A 19,083-nucleotide genomic window follows, 5' to 3' on the forward strand; every position below is an offset into this window, starting at 1 on the left:
TTTTGCCATTGCTGGCAATGAGGTGGGCGTGGTTTCCTGATGACGCGTCTGGCCCGTGGGCTGGCAGTCTGACACCCCTGAATTAGACAGATCTAGTTTCAGATTTGACCCTCTAGATCTTGGAACTTCTGGACCTCTGACTTCTGGAGTTCCAGATCTTGGGAATAAATGCTGAGAAAATGTGTATTTCTGCAAGACTCACATCACACGAAGATAAAACCAAAATATTTTATGTGATAGAGAGCTGGGATAGCTACTGCAGACTCCAAAGAAAAATCCAAACACAGCTGCCTCCTAATTTAGTCTGGATTGGCTTTTTTGTGCAAGTGAATATTTCAAGTAAAGGGAAACAAATAGTAAGTGATGCTGGGCGCTCCTATTTTAAACTTCTACTACAGCAGAATATCAATTATTAAGAGTAAGTTAATACCACACCCAATTCTTGTAGCAATTCCAAAGCAACTTTCAGTTGTACCTTGAGGCAAGAAGTTGAACACTTTTTAAAAGAAGTCCCTTTGATCATATGTTTATTAGATCAAAGCAGTTGTACTGTGTGCTATAGCTAGAAATTACAGAAACTAATGAATATTTTGACATAATGTTGGCATAATGAACCAATAAAGATATATTTCTTGAAATGACTTCCTAAAAGAAAGATGATACAGTTTGTGACAGAACATTTTAAAAACATACTGTGGTACTAAAATATCACACACAAAAAATTATCAACCTGTGGGCAAACTCAGCCTGGGCTATTACAACTCAATAATTACTGACAGTATACTGCCAGAGAAGACTGACATGATCAATTTTGGAAAAGAACTGCTTAAGCCAAGAAAGTCAGACTGCCTCTTAATATGAAACAAATATATCACAAGCCATCTTTTTTGTATTCCAGGAACAACAATAAAATATAGAAGAGAGGTCATAAATGATATCTTGGTAATGGGAAATAAATGTATACTGATGACTCCCATGGAATCAAGTAAGAGTGTGATTGAATGAAATTTTGATTTTAGTAAACCTTAAAACCTTGCAAATATAAGGCTAAACAATTGTAAACATCAAGTCCAGGGTTACGTTATTTGGGTTACAGTATTTTCTATGCACAGTGAGAGATCAACGCTTTCTCCAATGATCACTTCATGTCATTGAGTCCCAGTATGTTGAGATTAAGAATTGGCCCACAGATTAACAAATCTTGCATATCACCAAAGTCATCCATTTAGGAATGTAACAGCATTAAATCTTCACTGACAGTACAAATGATTTATATACATTATCAACATTGTAAGCCAACCTTAATTTCCAATTTAGAATCTTTTTTTAAAAAAATTTGCTAATAATTATTTTCTTTCAAACAGTGGAATTTATTCACAGCTCGGCGATGTCAGGTTGCCGTTCACCTGTACACCTTCCATCTTCAGGTTGCTTGGACTTGTGCTACGTAGAAGAGAAGGAAATGATTGGATATTAACACCTGACTTTCTCTGTGATCTTATTGTAAGCAATCAGTTCAGGATTGACATTAAAATCCAACGCTCGCTGTGAACATTATATGGTAACATTTCCTAATTCCCCCCCCCTTCTTACAATAGCTGGCTTTTGGAAGAAAAGGATAAGGGGGAGACATGATCACTGTCTTCCAGTACTTGAGGGGCTGTGACAGAGAAGAGGGGATTGATTTATTTTCCAAAACATCAGAGGGCAGGACAGAAAGTAATGGGTGGAAGCTGGTTAATGAGGGATCCAACCAAGAAGTAAGGAGAAATATTTTGACACACAAACTATTAATCAATGGAGTAGTGGATGCTTAATCAATGGAGGTTTTTGGAAATAGACTAGACAACCATTTGACTGGGATGGCATAAGGTCTCCTGCCTTGAGCAGGGCATTAAACCAGAAGGCCTCTCAGGTCCCTTCTGGCTCTATGATTCTATGTTCTACAGTATGTTCTATGTTCAGATAGTATTTGGAAAGCAATGGAAAAAATTACAAACTTTGAAGGATACCTTTTAAAGTCTCCTTTTCAAGAACACAGCAAGCATTAACAGAAGAATCCACTGAAGTCTAGAAAACAGGCTTTTCTTGGACAAAACAAGAATACTCTGATAATTTTAGAGACCTGGTGAAAGTTGCCTCAGAGATGCATCTGAAATCCTCTGATATTCCACCAAGAATAGGAAGTAAGAGGCTCTGTTGGTTACTCTGCTAATTTCCTCAAGGTAGTTGAACAAATGTCAGAGTAAATCTCTTGGGTTTGGCGCTAATCAGCAGTTTCAATGGCTTCTTTTCTTGAAAGAGCTACATTATTGTAAAAAGCCTGAATGAACTCAAATTATATGTGCCTAATTAGGTGACTGATTTATTTAAGGTTTAGTTCTTCCTCTTAGGGAAAGGGGTGATTAAAAAGAGAGATTTGTTCATCCTCTTCTTGCAGCTACAGGTAATCCTCAATTTACAACAGTTTGTTTAGTGACCATTCAAAGTTACATCACTGTAAAAGTGACTTATGACCGTTTTTCACACTTATGACCATTGCAGCATCTTCAGGGTCACATGATCAAAATTCAGAGACTTGGCACCTGACTCATATTTATCATGGTTGCAGTGTCCCTGGTTCATCTGATCATCTTTTGTGATCTTCTGACAAGCAAAGTCAATGGGGAAACCAGATTCACTTAACGACCGGGTTACTAACTTAGCAGCTGCAATGATTTTCTTAAGAACTGTGGCAGGAGAGGTCATAAAATGGGTCAAAACTCATTTTACAAATGTCTTGCTTAACAAGAGAAATCTTGGTTTCAGTTGTCGTCATATGTCGAGGATTACCTGTAATACGGTTTTGATATGACTTAAAATGTTGTTCCAGAGCTGTGATGCATCATATTAATTTATTTATTCAAGTATATATAGTTGAGCATCTCATGAAACTAGTGACTCTAGGCATTATATAACAAAATGGAAAAAAAAGTTCACAAGAAACAACAATTATCATTAAAAACATTAAAGCTATAAAACACAGCTACAAAGAAACAACGGCTGAAGGGATTTTAATAATAACAGAGCCACTAGTTTGGCTGATTTATGGCATCCCCAGGCTAGATGTACAATCAGGTCTTAAAGGATCTTCAAAAACTAAGAGTGATGGTGCCAGCTTAATCTCGGGGAGAAGGGTATTCCACAATGCAGGCATGGCAGCCGAGAAAGACCCCCTGCCAAATGTAGCTCCCTATATAACTCAACCCACAGCATGCCCTCTTCACTGGGTTAGGAGACAGGAAGATGTAAGTAATTAATATATACAGTTAAGTAATTTATTTCCTCTAATTAATTATCAGGACTCTTACTTGGAATGCAGCATCTGGAGAAAGGAGCAGTCATATTTATTTCCCCAGCACAGCCAGAACAGAAGTGTTTCCCCAATGCCAAGTTAGATGACCTTGCTAAAGATATTTATTACTGCAACACCAATGGAAGCTATGTATAAAACAGCATTTGCAAAATGCAAATTTAGAAATAGGAACAAAGATGTGCTTTGGTTCACATCTCTGAGGGTTACATCAGAAAATGTGAATCTAGTCAGAGAAGGGGATAGGATATTGCAGGCTACATATCACATGAAAAACATTATTATTATTTGGCTCTGTGACAAGGCTGTCCTTGGCAAGCTCAAAAATAATCTCAGGTTCTGGATTCTAGATGAACAATCCTATATATTCAAGGCAACATTTCCACCTCAGCTTGGTCTAAAATTGTCTGTAAGATTGACAAGGGAGATCTGAGAAATAGCTTTTGCCTTCCAGTTTCCTACTGGGACTAATTTATTCCCTGTATTATACAATGGAAATAATTCAAAGTTTCAAGCTAGCATACATTTTCATTAAATTTGATGCAATTTATTTTTGAATTCGCCCTTGAGGAATCAAAATGCAATGCCGATGCGCTGAAATTTTGTCTCTGGAGAACTAGCATAAAAATATTTTTTGTAGTTAATGTTCAGTGTGTATGTTTTTTTTTAACAAATCAATATGCTGATAGATAGATTAGGTGTCAAGGTGTCCTGAATCATCTTTGATTAGGTTAGTATGATGGCATTAAATAAACAGTCCAACTGTGCCAATCAATCAGCTCATAGTGCTTGTTAAAGTAGTATATCATGGATATAATAATTGCAACAATCTACTGGGGGTGCTTTAACGTGATAATGCAGTCATCATTTGTGAAAACAAAGAACTGAAGCATAGTCTTTTCAAATGTAATGTGACACTCTGTAGCCAAAAACATCCAGCATTTTGATCAGATGACATGGACTAAAAAGCCTATTTTGTACTAAAAACCCCTGCAATACATTGCTAGCTAATAGAAAATAAAGTAATTAAACAAAAACAAAATATTCAAAGTCGGGGATTACAGGTAAATCCTCGACTTACAATGATTTATTTAGTGACCATTCAAAGTTACAACGGCCCTGAAAAAAGCGACTTATGACCGTTTTTCGCACTTATAACTGTGGCAGCATCCCCATGGTTACGCGATCAAAATTCAGATGCTTGGCAACTGACACATGATGTTATGACAGTTGCGGTATCCTGGGATCGATCGTGTGATCTCTTTCTGTGAACTTCTGACAAGCAAAGTAAATGGGGAATGCCGATTCACTTAACAACCATGTTACTAACTTTGATTCACTGTGGCAAGAAAGGTCATAAAAGGGGGCAAAATTTCATTTAACAACTGTCTTGCTTAGCCACAGAAGTTTTGGGCACAATTGTAGTCGTAAGGCAAAGACCACCTGTATTATAGGGTAGATTTTGAAAGATCTAATTTTTATCATTTTAAGTAGATGCAATACTGCAGGCCAACATGAAATGTGCAGGTTGCTTACAAATCTAAGTTTGAATGCCTAAAATTTGAACAGAAGCACTGACACTTACTTTTGTTTTGAAGAGCTGGTTGATTTTCTTCTTTTTTAGAGTTTTCTTTTCTGTTTCCAAGATGGCTGGACTGCTTGTCTGATTGATTCTCTGTGACACATTTGTTCCTTCCAGTGTTGGACAGCATATGGATAGAGTTAAAGCTTTAAAACAGTGCAGTATACATAGTCACGATAAAGTTGCAAAACAATCCATATCAGTAAATTGCAAAAACAATCCTGAATATTTACATTCAGAAAGACATAGTTTGATGTGGCTGGATCTTGGTAATCACAATTAACACTTCAAAAGTAAAACATATTAGATAGATAGATGGATAGATAGATAGACAGATAAATAGATAGAGATAGAGATAAAGATAGATCAGCAGTTTCTCTCTCTCTCTCTCTCTCTTTCTCTCTCTCTCTCTCTCTCTCTCAGTGTGTGTATGTGTGTTGCAAGTAAGGCTAAAGATTAACTTTTCACAGAAATGGTTATTTCTCACTCTATGTAAATATTCACATGATAGAATATCCTTCAAAGATATCCCTCACAGAAGACTGAGACATTGAGAGATGTTATCCTATTTTAGCATTGTCCCTGACATATTTAAGTAGTGACAAAAAATATATTTAATATATAAAGTTAGAGCCATTCTGTGGGAAATTATAACGTACATTTTATCATTCTGCTCCCCCGCTCCTTGAGCATTAGGAAGTGAGCTTCCATTTCCACTGATGCAGCCATCATCATTCCTATCTTTTTATGGAATGTAAAATAAGACTGCTGTGTTTCCATTTCTGCACCAGCATGGAGAAACAGTTCCTCCTTCTGGCCTTGAAGAAAACCGTGTTTCAATTAGGCTTCTTTGAGACTACATGCTGGTATAGGAACTATTTTCCATAGCTGTGGTGGAGCAGTAGTTAGAATGCAGTTTTGCAGGCTAATTCTGCTGGTTGCTCACTGCCAGCCATTCGCCAGTTCGATTCTCACTGGCGCAAGGTTGACTCAGCCTTCCATCCTTCTGAGGTTGGTAAAATGAGGACCCAGATTGTTGGGGGAAATATGCTGACTTTGTAAACACTGTGTAAAGCACTGTGAAGTGGTATCTAAGTCTAAGTGCTATTGCTAAGTGCTATTTCAAACACACATTCAAAAATCAAGATAGCTAATCAGTCACTATTTTATGGAAGTATTTATTCCAAAAGTCATCCAGAGTCATCCAGAGTTTGGAAACCAGAAAAGAATTAGATTTTCTCCCTGTCTATCAGACCATGTTCACAAATTCAGCAAGATGAACCGTTTATTTGAGACATGAATGATGAAATTTTAGGAGGGAATTGCTGGGATCACTCATACAAATAATAAAAACAATAGCTGAATGTGATGTACAAGTATCTAGATGAATTTTGACATTTATCAGTTATGACAAATATACAATGCCTACTTTTCTGTTTTTATCAACAGTATATTAAATAGTTGCCTTTACCACAAGCACATTACATTTTATTTCTCTCTGTTTTAAATGTCTATGTTATGGAACAAAATACTTGTATGAATAAAGTGACATATCTTTTATATATTCTTCCGAAGTGTTAACATGAATTTATGTACATGAGACAAAAAGAACATTCTCCAAGATACATGCTGATGTTCTCCCCCGTCCCCCCCAAAAAACTTATACCCAAGGACAAAAAGGATGTTAAAATATTTAAATACTAGGCAATATAGATTTTGCCTACATGAAAATATATGGTCTAGATTCAAAAGATGCTGCAACTGCTTATGTATTATTTAATTTCTGGCAAAATTATATAACATAACAGCATTATTTTTAAATTAATGATAGTGTAAAACTGCAGAGGTTTCACTTTCTTAATTAACTTACCTGGTATGGTTGGCATAGAACGGCTGGCAAAACTCATTTGCTTGAGAAGAACAGATGTTTTCTGAGGTACATCCAGATGTTCAGAAAGGTTGGTATCACTCATAAATTCATATTTTCTTGACAGCTGCACAGTCATAACAGCAACAAAAAGTCAAAGTATAAAACTCAAGAAAGTAAATTGATTTTAATGGGTTACATTTTAATATATAAGATAAAATAGTTACAATCTGATTATCCCGCCATAATATATTTTTCCAATTGTATGAAAGGACTGTTCCTGAATTGGAGGTTGTGAAAAAGAAACTGTTCCTGTATTTGTTATTTGTTATGGATTGCCCTACATATGTTTAGCCAGACAGGTAACTAGGTTTATGTTTTTCAAAAATAGTACAGATTCTAAAATGAAATATATTATTCATTCTATACAGGTAATCCCTGAATTACGAGCATTCACTTAACGCTCGTTCAAAGTGATGAGTGCCCCCTAGTGCTTATGAGCAACTCCTGAAATTACGAGTATTGTAGCACCACAGCAGTTGTTCGTCCTTACGAGCGACCGCAGTGGCTCTGCAACACTCACCTGGGTTATTCCCTCCTTCCCTGGTCCTGCCGCGGGTCTCCATAGGCACCAGGCCTTCAGTACTCACCCTGCGAAGATGGAGAATCTTCACTTTCTTGGCTGCTCCAGGCCTTCGGTGTGTGTGCAGAGAAAATAACACAAGATGATGCAAGATCAGTGGAGCGAGATCTCACACTACTGATCTCGCGTGATCTCATGGTTCTTTAGGCCTCTGTTCTCTGCAACATAAAACCAAACCAAAGCCGGGGGACACTTCAATGTGTCTCCAGATGCTGGATTGGGGCTCAGCAAGCCTGGAAAAGGCCTCTGCTGCCCAGATCCATGGCCGTGGAGTGATTTTGCAACCCCCATGGCCCGATCCAGACTTTGGAGGCCTTTTCCAAGCCTCTGGAACCTGGATCCATGGCCGTGAAGCAATTTTGTGCCCCACCCCAGCAGCCCGATCCAGGCTCCATAGGCCTTTTCCAGGCCTCTGGAGACCGGATCAGGCTGCTGGGGGGCTGAAAAATCGCTCCACAGCCATAGATCTAGGTTCCATAGGCCTTTTCCAGGCCTCTGGAGCCTGGATCGGGCCATGTGGGGCTGTGGATGCATCCCCTGGCCTCAGATCAGAGCGGCAGCAGGAACTGCAGCAGATCCTTTAGAAGAATTATAGCAAAACATACATCATTATAGCTGGACATAAGCTGTTTATCAGAAACCATTACCCTATCTATTTTTTTAAGCCCAGGAGTAAATTGAGTCTCTTTTTATGATTGCCCAAAATATAAAAAACAAAGCATTCAAAATTTTATGCTATTGTAAAGGATCTGTGAACTAACCTAATCTTCATGTATTGGATGAAACATCTTTACTGAACTGATTTCCCCCCCTCTTTAATGACATTGCATTTTTAATACTCAGAAGCCCTAGGGTTGTCATAAATTTTTGCAGTGCAAGTTACATAAATTCAGGCTGATGATATATTAGCATCAAAGTGCTCAGATGGACTTCCAGTTTGCCAAGCCAGTCGACATGGACATCTGGAGGATGGCTCTTGTCTTCCATGTCCAGTTTTGCATCGCTGGGGGATCCTAAAAGGGCCAAAGAGTTGCCTTGGAGGGGCGACCAGATAGAAGGGGCTTTTGCAGAAACGCGGGGGAGCTGCAACCCTCCCCCCATTAGTGCCTGCATTCCCTTCATACCAGCGGATGAAAGACTGGCCATAGTAATATGGCCAGTTACTAGGCTGCAGACAGCCAAAGTCAAACTTACCACCAGGCAACATTAAAGCAGTGTGGAAGAGACAGGGGTAAGATTCCTCTCTTATAGCTTAATCTTCTTCTTTTCACCTAAATAAGCTGCTAAGTACCTTCCCCCCTGTGGAGAGGGAGGGGGAAATTCAACCCTCCCTTCAAATAAGCAGCGAGCAAGCTCAAGGCTGTTTTTTTAAAAAAACATTGAAAAAAGAAATGGAATAAAAGAAAAGAACTTTCAAAGTACTTGGGGGACACCCAGTGGCTAAACCTGAAATTACAATCTGACTTTCTCTTTAAAAAAAATCAAGAAAATATTTAAGAAAAACAAGATAAGATTAACCTTGAACACCAGATGTGAAACTCCACCATGGAAGAGTTTCAAAAACAAATCTATGCTATGTGGGAAATATCTTACCAAACTTATCAGTTCCTTTCTACAGCTGGTGATGAAATAAGAGCTTTTGGAAAAGAACTAGAAAGCATTTCGAAGAAACAAACTCAAACTGTGAGTACAACTAATATTTTATCAGGACAGAACTTAACAGAAGAAAGTGAACAATTAAATACATTGGCAGAAGAATTAACTATTCAACAAACACAAACTTTTGAAGACCATAATGGGAAACAGGTGGAAAAAAAATTATTCAGTCCAGGACAATTATATGAAGAGGTGAAAATAATGAGAAGATTTGGTGCTGTTAATGGCCATGGACCTGACGCAAGTAATTTCAGAGCCAACTCATGAGGGAGGCCACACCCTTGACCTGATTTTTTTATCTAGACGGTGGTTGGATGATCTAGGTGGGGGCTCTCCATTTATTATGCCCCTGTCATGGACCGATCATCATCTCCTGCGGCTGGTCTTCCGCTTTGCCACCCCCCGCCGTGGGGGTACGGAGCCAATTAGATGGTACCGCCCCAGACGCTTAATGGATCCTGATAGATTCCAAGCGGCGCTGGGGTCCCCACCTGCCTCCACTGCTCACAGCTCGGCTGATGCCTTAGTGGAAGTCTGGGAAAGGGCAGCCACTGAGGCACTTGACCGGGTTGTACCCTTGCGGCCCCTGACCCGGCGCAGATCCCAGCGAGCTCCATGGTTTTCCGCGGAGCTCCGGGAGATGAAGCGCCGGAAACGGGGCCTAGAGAGCTGCTGGAGGTCTAGCCGATCCGAACCCGACCGGTTGCGGTTAAGAACCTATATTAGGTCTTATCTCGCTGCGATGAGGGTGGCGAGGTGTAATTACTTCTCCACCCTCATCGCGTCCGCAGATAATCGCCCGGCCGCCTTGTTTGGGGTGACTCGCTCACTTCTTAATCAGGAGGTGAGGGAGGATCCCTTGCAAGGTCATGCCGAGGAATTTAGCCATCATCTGTCGGATAAAATCGCTCGGATTCGGACCGGTTTGGACTCCAGCTGGGCAGAGTCGGGCGATCAGGACACGGGCGGTCTTGTCAATGTTATCTGGGAAGAGTTTGATTCTGTGACCCCTGATGAAGTGGACAGGATTATGAGGAGGCTGAGCTCCTCCACATGTTTGTTGGACCCGTGCCCTTCCTGGCTGGTTTATGCAGCTAGGGAGAGGACACGAGGCTGGCTCCAGGCGGTTATATCTGCTTCTCTGAGTGAGGGTTATTTCCCCACCGTCTTGAAGGAGGCGGTGGTGAGACCTCTCCTCAAGAAGCCTGCCCTGGACCCAGCCGTTTTGAACAACTTTCGTCCAGTCTCCAACCTTCGCTTTCTTGCGAAGGTTGTTGAGAGTGTGGTGGCGCATCAGCTCCCTCTGGTCCTGGATGAAGCGGATTATCTGGACCCCTACCAATCGGGTTTCAGGCCCGGGTACAGCACGGAGACGGCATTGGTCGCTCTGGTGAATGATCTCTGGAGGGCGCGGGATAGGGGACATTCCTCTGTCCTAGTCCTATTAGACCTCTCAGCGGCTTTCGATACCATCGACCATGGTATCTTGCTGCGGCGTCTCAGGGGACTGGGAGTGGGAGGCACAGTTCTTCAGTGGTTCTCCTCCTATCTCCTGGGACGCTCGGAGTCGGTGTTGGCAGGGGGGCAGAGATCGGCCCCTAGGTCTCTCGTTTGTGGAGTTCCTCAGGGGTCGGTTCTCTCGCCTCTCCTGTTCAACATCTATATGAAACCGCTGGGTGAGATCATTCGTGGTTTTGGAGTTGGGTATCATCAGTATGCCGATGATACCCAACTTTTCTTTTCGACCCCAAACCACCCCAGTGATGCCCTCGCTGTGATGTCCCGTTGCCTGGAGGCGGTTCGGGTCTGGATGGGGAGGAACAGACTTCAACTTAACCCTGACAAGACTGAGTGGCTGTGCATTCCGGCATCCCGGGACATTCCAAATGTTCCACCTCTTTCTATGGGGGGTGAGCTCTTACCCCCCGTGGATAGGGCTCGCAACTTGGGAGTCCTCCTAGATTCACGGCTTACTTTGGAAGAGCATATAGTGGCCGTGACTAGGGGGGCTTTCGCCCAGGTTCGCCTGGTGCGCCAGTTGCGGCCCTATCTGAACCGGGATGCCCTGTGTACGGTCACTCATGCGCTCGTGACCTCTCGCCTTGACTACTGTAATGCTCTCTACATGGGGCTTCCCTTGAAGACCACTCGGAGGCTCCAACTGGTACAGAATGCGGCCGCGAGAGTTGTCTTGGGAGTTTCCCGGTACTCCCATGTTACACCTTTGCTCCGCGAGCTGCATTGGTTACCAGTTGTCTTTCGGGTGAGGTTCAAGGTGTTGGTTACGACCTTTAAGGCCCTACATGGCATGGGTCCGGGATACCTCGGGGACCACCTGCTGCCGGCATCGACTCCCCTCCGCCCTGTGCGTTCCCACAGAGAGGGCCTCCTCAGGGTGCCGCCAGTCAGGGAATGTCGACTGGTGGCCCCCAGGGGGAGGGCCTTCTCTGTGGGGGCTCCGGCATTATGGAATCAACTGCCGGTGGAGCTCCGGATGGCACCAGACCTCCGAACTTTCCGCCGGGGCCTGAAGACCCACCTGTTCGAATTAGCTGGTCTGGCCTGATGGGGGATTATGGGTTTTTAATTGTTTTTAATTTGTACCACTGTTTTATTGGGCATGGGTTTAATTCCTTTTTTAATTTTTGTATTCTCTTTTTGATATATGCCCTGTGAACCGCCCTGAGTCCCTACCAAGGAGAAGGGCGGTATATAAATCAAATAAACTATAACTATAACTATAACTATAATGGACTCCTCAATCCTTCAAAAATGGAGACTGGAGGGCTACTTCAATAAGATATAAAAACACAAGAATGCTTTGATGACCCTGAGGCAAAGAAGCGAAAAATGACATGGCAAAGGAAGAAAGCAAGAATAAGGTTGAAGAAATATGAACATCCTTAAGAGGCCTGAAATAGATAAATACCAAAATAGACAGGATTGTACTTGGATTATGAGAGATTGTTTTGATGAGTAGATAAAAATACTGACTAATTAAAAAAAAATAAAAATAAAACACAGAAGTATGAATACTAACATTGAAATATTGAGCTCTTTAAATGACATGGATTAAGATGTATATATGTTAAGAATGATAGAATGTAACTAATATACTTGCATGTAGTGACATGAAAGGATGTATTAAATGTTGAAACGGAAGAAATTTTTGTTAGTTTTTAATATGTGGAAACTATAAATGAGAAATAAGAATATTATATTGTTCTCCTCCTCTTTCTCCTCCTTGCAATTGGTATCCTAATGACTACCATTCTAATATTGTACTACTAACATAGATATGGAAATGAGATAAATAAGAAGTGTATTTACATTACTAGGTATCAGAGAAAATTGTGTAAAGGGAAAGGAGGTTATTTAGCAATATGAAAATGAGAAACTTTAAATGTTTAATTTTAATATCAATGTAAAATTAAAGCTGGAAAAATATATAAGGTGTTTGATGTTTTAAAGATGGAATGTTAAAATATAAAATATACCAAAGTATTGACAAATATAAGGAAACTATTAAATGACTGATGGATAGCAATGAGAAGTATGTTAATTTAGATAAGAGATAATATGTATTAAAGGAAACAAGAGAGAAGAAGTATTGGTTACAACAATTTGGAGATTTGTAATAATATGTATTTGTCTGAAATGGAACTATTGTAACCCAGACACCACATTGCTTTTTAAAGATACTATTGTAATATTGGAAAACTAATAAAAAACGAAAAACAAAACCCACAAAGTGCTCAGATGATAAATGGCATAAAAAGGTGCCAGTGAGTTATCTTCAGCTCTTTGCTCTGTTTATGGCATAGGTTGCAAAGTTGTGGTATCGTAGCAAGAGATTTTGTTTCTTTAACAAGGTTCAAAGTGAGCATTTATTTAACTTGAAGTCACCTCAGTTGGAACTGGAGGCCATAGATGTGCAGGCAGCTGCTCCCCTCCCAAATTGCTTAAGCAATCTCCCAACCAACATCTGCCCTTGTATCAGGCAGCAGATTAACCCAGAAACGTCAGTTGCAGGGCAGATTCCCAGTCTCTGACTTTCTTAAACAGAGTGATGCAGCTTCACAATATGTTAGAGTGTCACCTGACCAAATTGGCTGTTGCATCTTGAAAGAATGCAAGATTTTTTTAAAAAGGCCACAGATGGGTTAAAAAGATATTTCCTATTAAATTCCTGTTAAAAATAACATACACATTTCATATCAGGAAGGTCAGAAGATTTTTTGTCTGGAAGTAGTACGCTGCTTCTCTTTTCTCTCCTCCGGCTTCTCCGCATTTTCACTTCAGGTTGGCTGCTTATCAGACGGCCATTTTCTTCTGACACAGATTCGGTTGCCTTGGGTGACATGACTTCGAGTTCAAAACTGCCAGTGTAAATGGAAACAAATTAATTAACTTAATTAATCTCCCCTCAGCACTGCTGTTCCCTTGCAGAGGGAATCCAATGGCATGAGGCAGTTCCGGAGGGAAAGCAGGAATTGGAAGTCCTAGCAGTTGAAAACTAGTTAGGGAAAACATTACAGCTAACCAGTCATTTCTTTTTAGTACTGGCATTCATTCCTTCGTCAGGAAAGAGATGAAAACTGGAACTGACAACCAATAGGAGGTAAATGACCTAAGAGAATCCTAGCCATTTGCTGAGAGTACTGGAGAACTTTCAAAGAGTTCATCTGAAGACAGGATTATAATAGGCTTGGAATGGAATAAATAAGAAAACAAAGGAAAAACTAATATTTATTTATTTAATCAAAGTTGAATGCCACCCATCTCTCCAAAGAGATGCTAGATAGCTTACAGACATTGACTACAATGTACTATAAACAGAGGTCCCCGGGCCTCAGACTGGCACCAGGCCGCAGCCATTCAGGATCTGAGCCATGCAAGCAAGCAAAGACCCATCCACGCATGTGTAGGATCCAGACAGGATATAAAAACGTGTCCCTCCCCATCCATTAAAAAAAAATCACCCTCCATGGAACCACTCCCTGGTGCCCAAAATGTTGGGGGCCACTGCTCTGAAACATTAAAACAAATACATAAGGATCTAAAGTTTACAAATCAAGTAAAATAAACAGGATGGAAAAAGAGGGAACAAAGTTCACACAGGGTGGGGTGTTATCTACTCCATCAGCTATCTTCAAAGTGTCACAGGACCCCAGGCTACTTGGCATAGTCATGTCTTCAAGGCTTTTCAGAAAACCAAAAAGGAAGCCCCCCCAAAGAGAGAGAAAGAGAGAGAGAGAAAAGAAGAAGAAGAAGAAGAAGAAGAAGAAGAAGAAGAAGAAGAAGAAGAAGAAGAAGAAGAAGAAGAAGAAGAAGAAGAAGAAGAAGAAGAAGAAGAAGAAGAAGAAGAAGGAGAAGAAGAAGAAGAAGACAGAAAGCATTTTTAAAAATCTAGACATTCTACATTTTATTTATTCAGTGATTATTGGTTAGGAAGTAGCTCCAAAACTATTCATACAGAGGGATTTTCCTGGATGATGTTATAAAACTTAGTGAACAACTAGAACAACATATCAGGTTAAACTACGTAGAAAGATAATTCAAGAAGGTGACCTCAATATTTGGGAAGTCCTCCAGAATCATCAAAATATTATATACGTAGAATTTTATATTTATATAATATAGAGTTTCAATGAACATGCATATGAGTGCTAAAGTGATGGTGAATAAATCTTCAATACAGTTTCAATCTTCAGTGCTATCAGCCTGCCACTGCTAATTTTAAAAGCAGCATTCGCTTTTGTAGTAGTTTTTATTATAGATCAAATAAGATTAGATGCTTACTATCTCTGTTCAGTCACGATGTGTTTTCTTAATGTAATATGTTCTGTTCTACAGTAAGTTCTCTCCTGGTCTGTATTTTGCAGAAAACTCATATTGGGAAGCTGGCCCATAACTAACCTTTCTACAGCAATTTTGCTTGGTGTACTGCAGTCAGAATTCATGGAGGACATTGAAATAATGGACATCTGACGATACGATCTAAGCATAGATGTTGGTCGGCCAAACCGCCTGTCATCAAAATCCGGCTTCGAGAAAACACAACATAAAAAAGTTTGAGTACAGATTCAGTCACAGTTTTGTTCCATACAGTATTAACCTTGTGGACTTTAAAGCTTTCTCCTTCCATTATGTATTCAAGATGGACAGTGATTAATATTTATATGTTACTTATATGTAAGGGTGTAGGTCTATACATATGTTGTATATCAGAGGTCCCCAACCTTTTGGGTACCAGGGACCAGTTCTGTGGAGAGAGGTTTTTCCATGGACTGGAGAGTGCGTGGTTTTGTGTGCTGCCTGCATCTAGCAAATGGGGCTTTCGCTTGTTTGTGCAACCCATTTGCTGGCATGCCACGGCCCGGTACTGGTCCATGGACCGGGGGTTAGGGACACCTGTTGTATATAGTATGCTTAAATGTGTGTTATATATGTGTACACTTTGAGGGCAAGCAACAAAATTTCATTTTTAATGTGTGCCATTGTGCTCACAGTAAAAATGACAATAAAGGTTATCTATCATTTCACTGGCTGAATTGGTGGGTAAGAAATGCAATAGCATCGAGCTATTCTCTACAGCTTTCTTTGCAGGGATAAATACATTGAATTTTATTTTGATTTTATTTGCCCTTAGTTTTGACATCTATAACATGTAGCCTAAACCTGCCATCCAATTTCCTGAAAGTTTTTTTTTCTCCTATAAAAACCAAAATAAAATAAAACCTTTTTTGTTTCATTCCACTATGCTTTAAAATTTCTTCTTCTGTTTCCATTTTTCTCTATTATTGTCAGATTGTTTGTCATTTGTCTCAAATTGAAAGAGAGTCCTCTCCAAGTATTATTCTCACAGTTTCTTTAGATTTTTTTGAGATGAAAGGAATGGTGTTAGAAACTTCAGCAACTGAACTATGTCCTATCTACAACCAATACATTTTATTTAGTTAGTTATTAAATTTCTATGCCACCCATCTTGCCAAAACAACTCCAGATGGCTTACACTCATTCAATAAAAATACCATATAAAACATTAAAAGAATAAATAAAGACCATAAATTTAAAATTCAGTTAAAATTGACCAAGATGGAGAGGAAAGGAGTAAATGTGTGCACAGGAAACAGGTGAGACCTGTCTAATCTATTAACCAGTATGCCATTTACTCATTGGGGCTCCAGGCTAGTTAGAAAACCAAATGGGTGAGTAGGGATCTCACCTCATGGGTCTTGATGTTCAAACACAAGGCCCAGGGGCCAGATCTGGCCCGCGAAGCCATCCTGGAAACAGTGAAGGAACAGCCCCCACTGCCTTGGCCCTGGCCCAGAGACCCTCCTTCTACCAGAGACCCTCAGATCTGTCCCACTCCTGCCCAGGCCCCCATAGGCACTCTTGATGTGAATGATGTAGAGCTGGCCATGCTCACCCAGTAGGCCATATGCACTCTAGCCACGCCCACCCAGTAGGCCATGCCCACCCTGGCCATACCCACCTGGCCTCCTGAGGGCAACCGCAATGCTGATGTGGCACTCAATGAAATTGAGTTTGACACCCCTGTTCTAGAGGGCAGGTGCCATGGCAGAAAAGGCTCTTCTCCTGCCAAAATTCCTTGACCAATAGGGTCCTCAGCATGCCTGTTTTGCTGGTGTAGGGGGTGGGTTAATCCAACTGGGGTGAGACTGTTTCTGATAACATGCCATGAAGGGCTTTAAAGATGATAACCTTTAAATTGGACCCAGAAGGAAACTGGCAATCAGTGCAGCAGAACAACAAAGGAACAACAAAGGCCACTCTAAGGGCCTCAAGAGCCAACCACATGGCTGCATTCTGTACCAGCTAAAGTTTCCACTTACTCTTCAAGGGTGTCCCCATGTAGAGCACATGTAATAGTTGTAATAGTCCAACCGTGAGGTGACTAGGGCTTGAGTAAATGAGTGCAAGGACTTCTGAGCTAGGAGGGAGCAACTGGTGCATAGCACAAAGTTCCCGAAAGGCTCTTCTAGCCACAACTGCCTAAGTGTTCCAAAGTACTTTATTGTGTACACTTCTTTATTTACTTACTATTTTCCTATTTTTGTTGCCCAATCAGCCAAATGTTTAGACTGGATTTGACAATTTTTTTTTTTATTGAAAAGTTTTAAAAATACAGTTTTCCTTTAAAAAACCCCCTTCCCCCTCCCTCCTCCCCTCCCTACCTCCCCCCTTCCCCCCCCTCCCACCCTCCCTCCTCCCCCCCACCTCCCCCCAACCCCCCTCCCCCCCCGGACTTCCCAGAGCTAAATACAAGGTATATATATATAAAAAAGCAATCATAAACAACCATATACTAACAACTATAAATTCTAAAATCCATCACTCTCTAACTTATATAGGATCAAACAAAACTTAGTATTATTAAATATATATAGAAGACAAAATAAAAAAAGAAAAAAGAAAACGAAAGAAGACTTATTCAAATGCTAGATAAAACTTCTTGACCCTATACTTATTCTGGATAAACTCAATCCATTTTCTCCATTCCATAATATAATGTTCTTGCGAGTAATCTTTCAAATAGGCCGAAATCTTCGCCATCTCTGCCAAGTCGGAAACCTTTAAAATCCACTCTTGTATAGTCGGCAGTTCCTCTTTCTTCCAATATTGACCTATCAAAAGTCTTGCTGCCGTAACTAAATTCAACATCAACTTAGAGTCCACAACTGTAGCGTCAACAATTATTCCCAACAAAAAAAATTGTGGACAAAACTTTATCCTCTGTTTAAAAATCTTCTGCATGTTCCACCAGACTTTTATCCAAAAAGCCTTGACCTTTTTACATGTCCACCATATGTGAAAATATGTTGCCTCTTCATCACCACACCTCCAACATTTAGGCTGATAATTCGGATACATACTTGCAAGCTTTTTAGGATCTAGATGCCATCTATAAAACATTTTGTAAAAGTTCTCTCTTAGAATTTGAGCTTGAGTGAATTTTACATTCCTCACCCAGATCTTTTCCCACGTGTCCATTGTAATAACTTCCTGAATGTTTTGGGCCCATTTTATCATACAATCCTTAACAAGCTCTGTTTCTGAATCGATCTCTATCAATGCAAGATATATCCGTTTAATATGTGCTGGTCCTTGATTTCTAATTTGCTTTATCAAATTTTCATCAGTCGTTGCAAATCCATTTTTTTGGTCTTCTTTCCACCTGGCCTGTAACTGAATATATTGAAACCAAGTCTGAACAACCTTCTCTTCTCGCAAGAAACTATATGATTTCAAGCACCAAATATTCCTTTCCAAACTTAAAATTTCCTTGTAAGTAGTCTCATCATGTTTGAAACCAGCATGTATATTTTCTATTGCGTGTTTTGGGATTGCCCACAATGGTATCTTGCTGCTTAACTTATGTCTATACTTCTTCCAAACTCTCAGCAATGCCTGTCTTAAAATATGCATCCTAAACACAGTATCTACCTTCTTATCATACAACAAATATGCATGCCAGCCAAACAACAGATCATGGCCCTCAAGATTTAATAACCTCGATTGTGTCAAATTAATCCAATCACTTATTCCTACTAGTGCAGCAGCTTCATAATATAATTTAAAATTAGGCATTTTAAGGCCACCTCTCTCACGAGTATCCTGCATAATCTTAAGTTTAACTCGTGGCTTTTTCCCTGCCCACACAAATTTATTGATACCACGCTGCCATTCCTCCAAGTTAGAGTCTTTCTTAAGAATCGGTATCATTTGAAATAAGAATAAAAATTTGGGCAGGACATTCATTTTCACTGCTGCAATCCGTCCCAACAAAGACAATTGCAATTTTTCCCAACTCTCCAGTTCTTTTTGAATTTTCCCCCATAACTTTTCATAATTATTTTTATATAGCTTTGTATTAGAGGGCGACAAAATCACCCCCAAATATTTAACCCTTTTAACAATCTCAAATCCAGTTAATCCTTCTAGGAGAGCCTTCT

The 19,083-nt window shown here is 40.2% G+C and overlaps 1 protein-coding gene across 1 annotated transcript in view; it reads right to left on the bottom strand.

Moving 5' to 3' along the window:
* Positions 1-510: 510 nt before the first annotated feature.
* The window catches only part of DOCK2 (dedicator of cytokinesis 2), a 341,341-nt gene continuing 322,768 nt past the window's right edge, over positions 511-19,083 (bottom strand). Inside the window, exons 48-52 of the mRNA XM_083351346.1 lie at positions 15,020-15,147; positions 13,308-13,479; positions 6,805-6,928; positions 4,938-5,080; positions 511-1,443 (exon numbers count right to left, since the gene is read on the bottom strand). Coding sequence (XP_083207472.1) covers positions 1,375-1,443; positions 4,938-5,080; positions 6,805-6,928; positions 13,308-13,479; positions 15,020-15,147 — 636 coding nt within the window. The 3' untranslated portion in view covers positions 511-1,374. The remainder of the gene's footprint in view (positions 1,444-4,937; positions 5,081-6,804; positions 6,929-13,307; positions 13,480-15,019; positions 15,148-19,083) is intronic.

The sequence above is a fragment of the Vipera ursinii genome (genome assembly GCF_947247035.1).
Source record: "Vipera ursinii genome assembly, chromosome: 2".
Lineage (NCBI taxonomy): Eukaryota > Metazoa > Chordata > Lepidosauria > Squamata > Viperidae > Vipera > Vipera ursinii.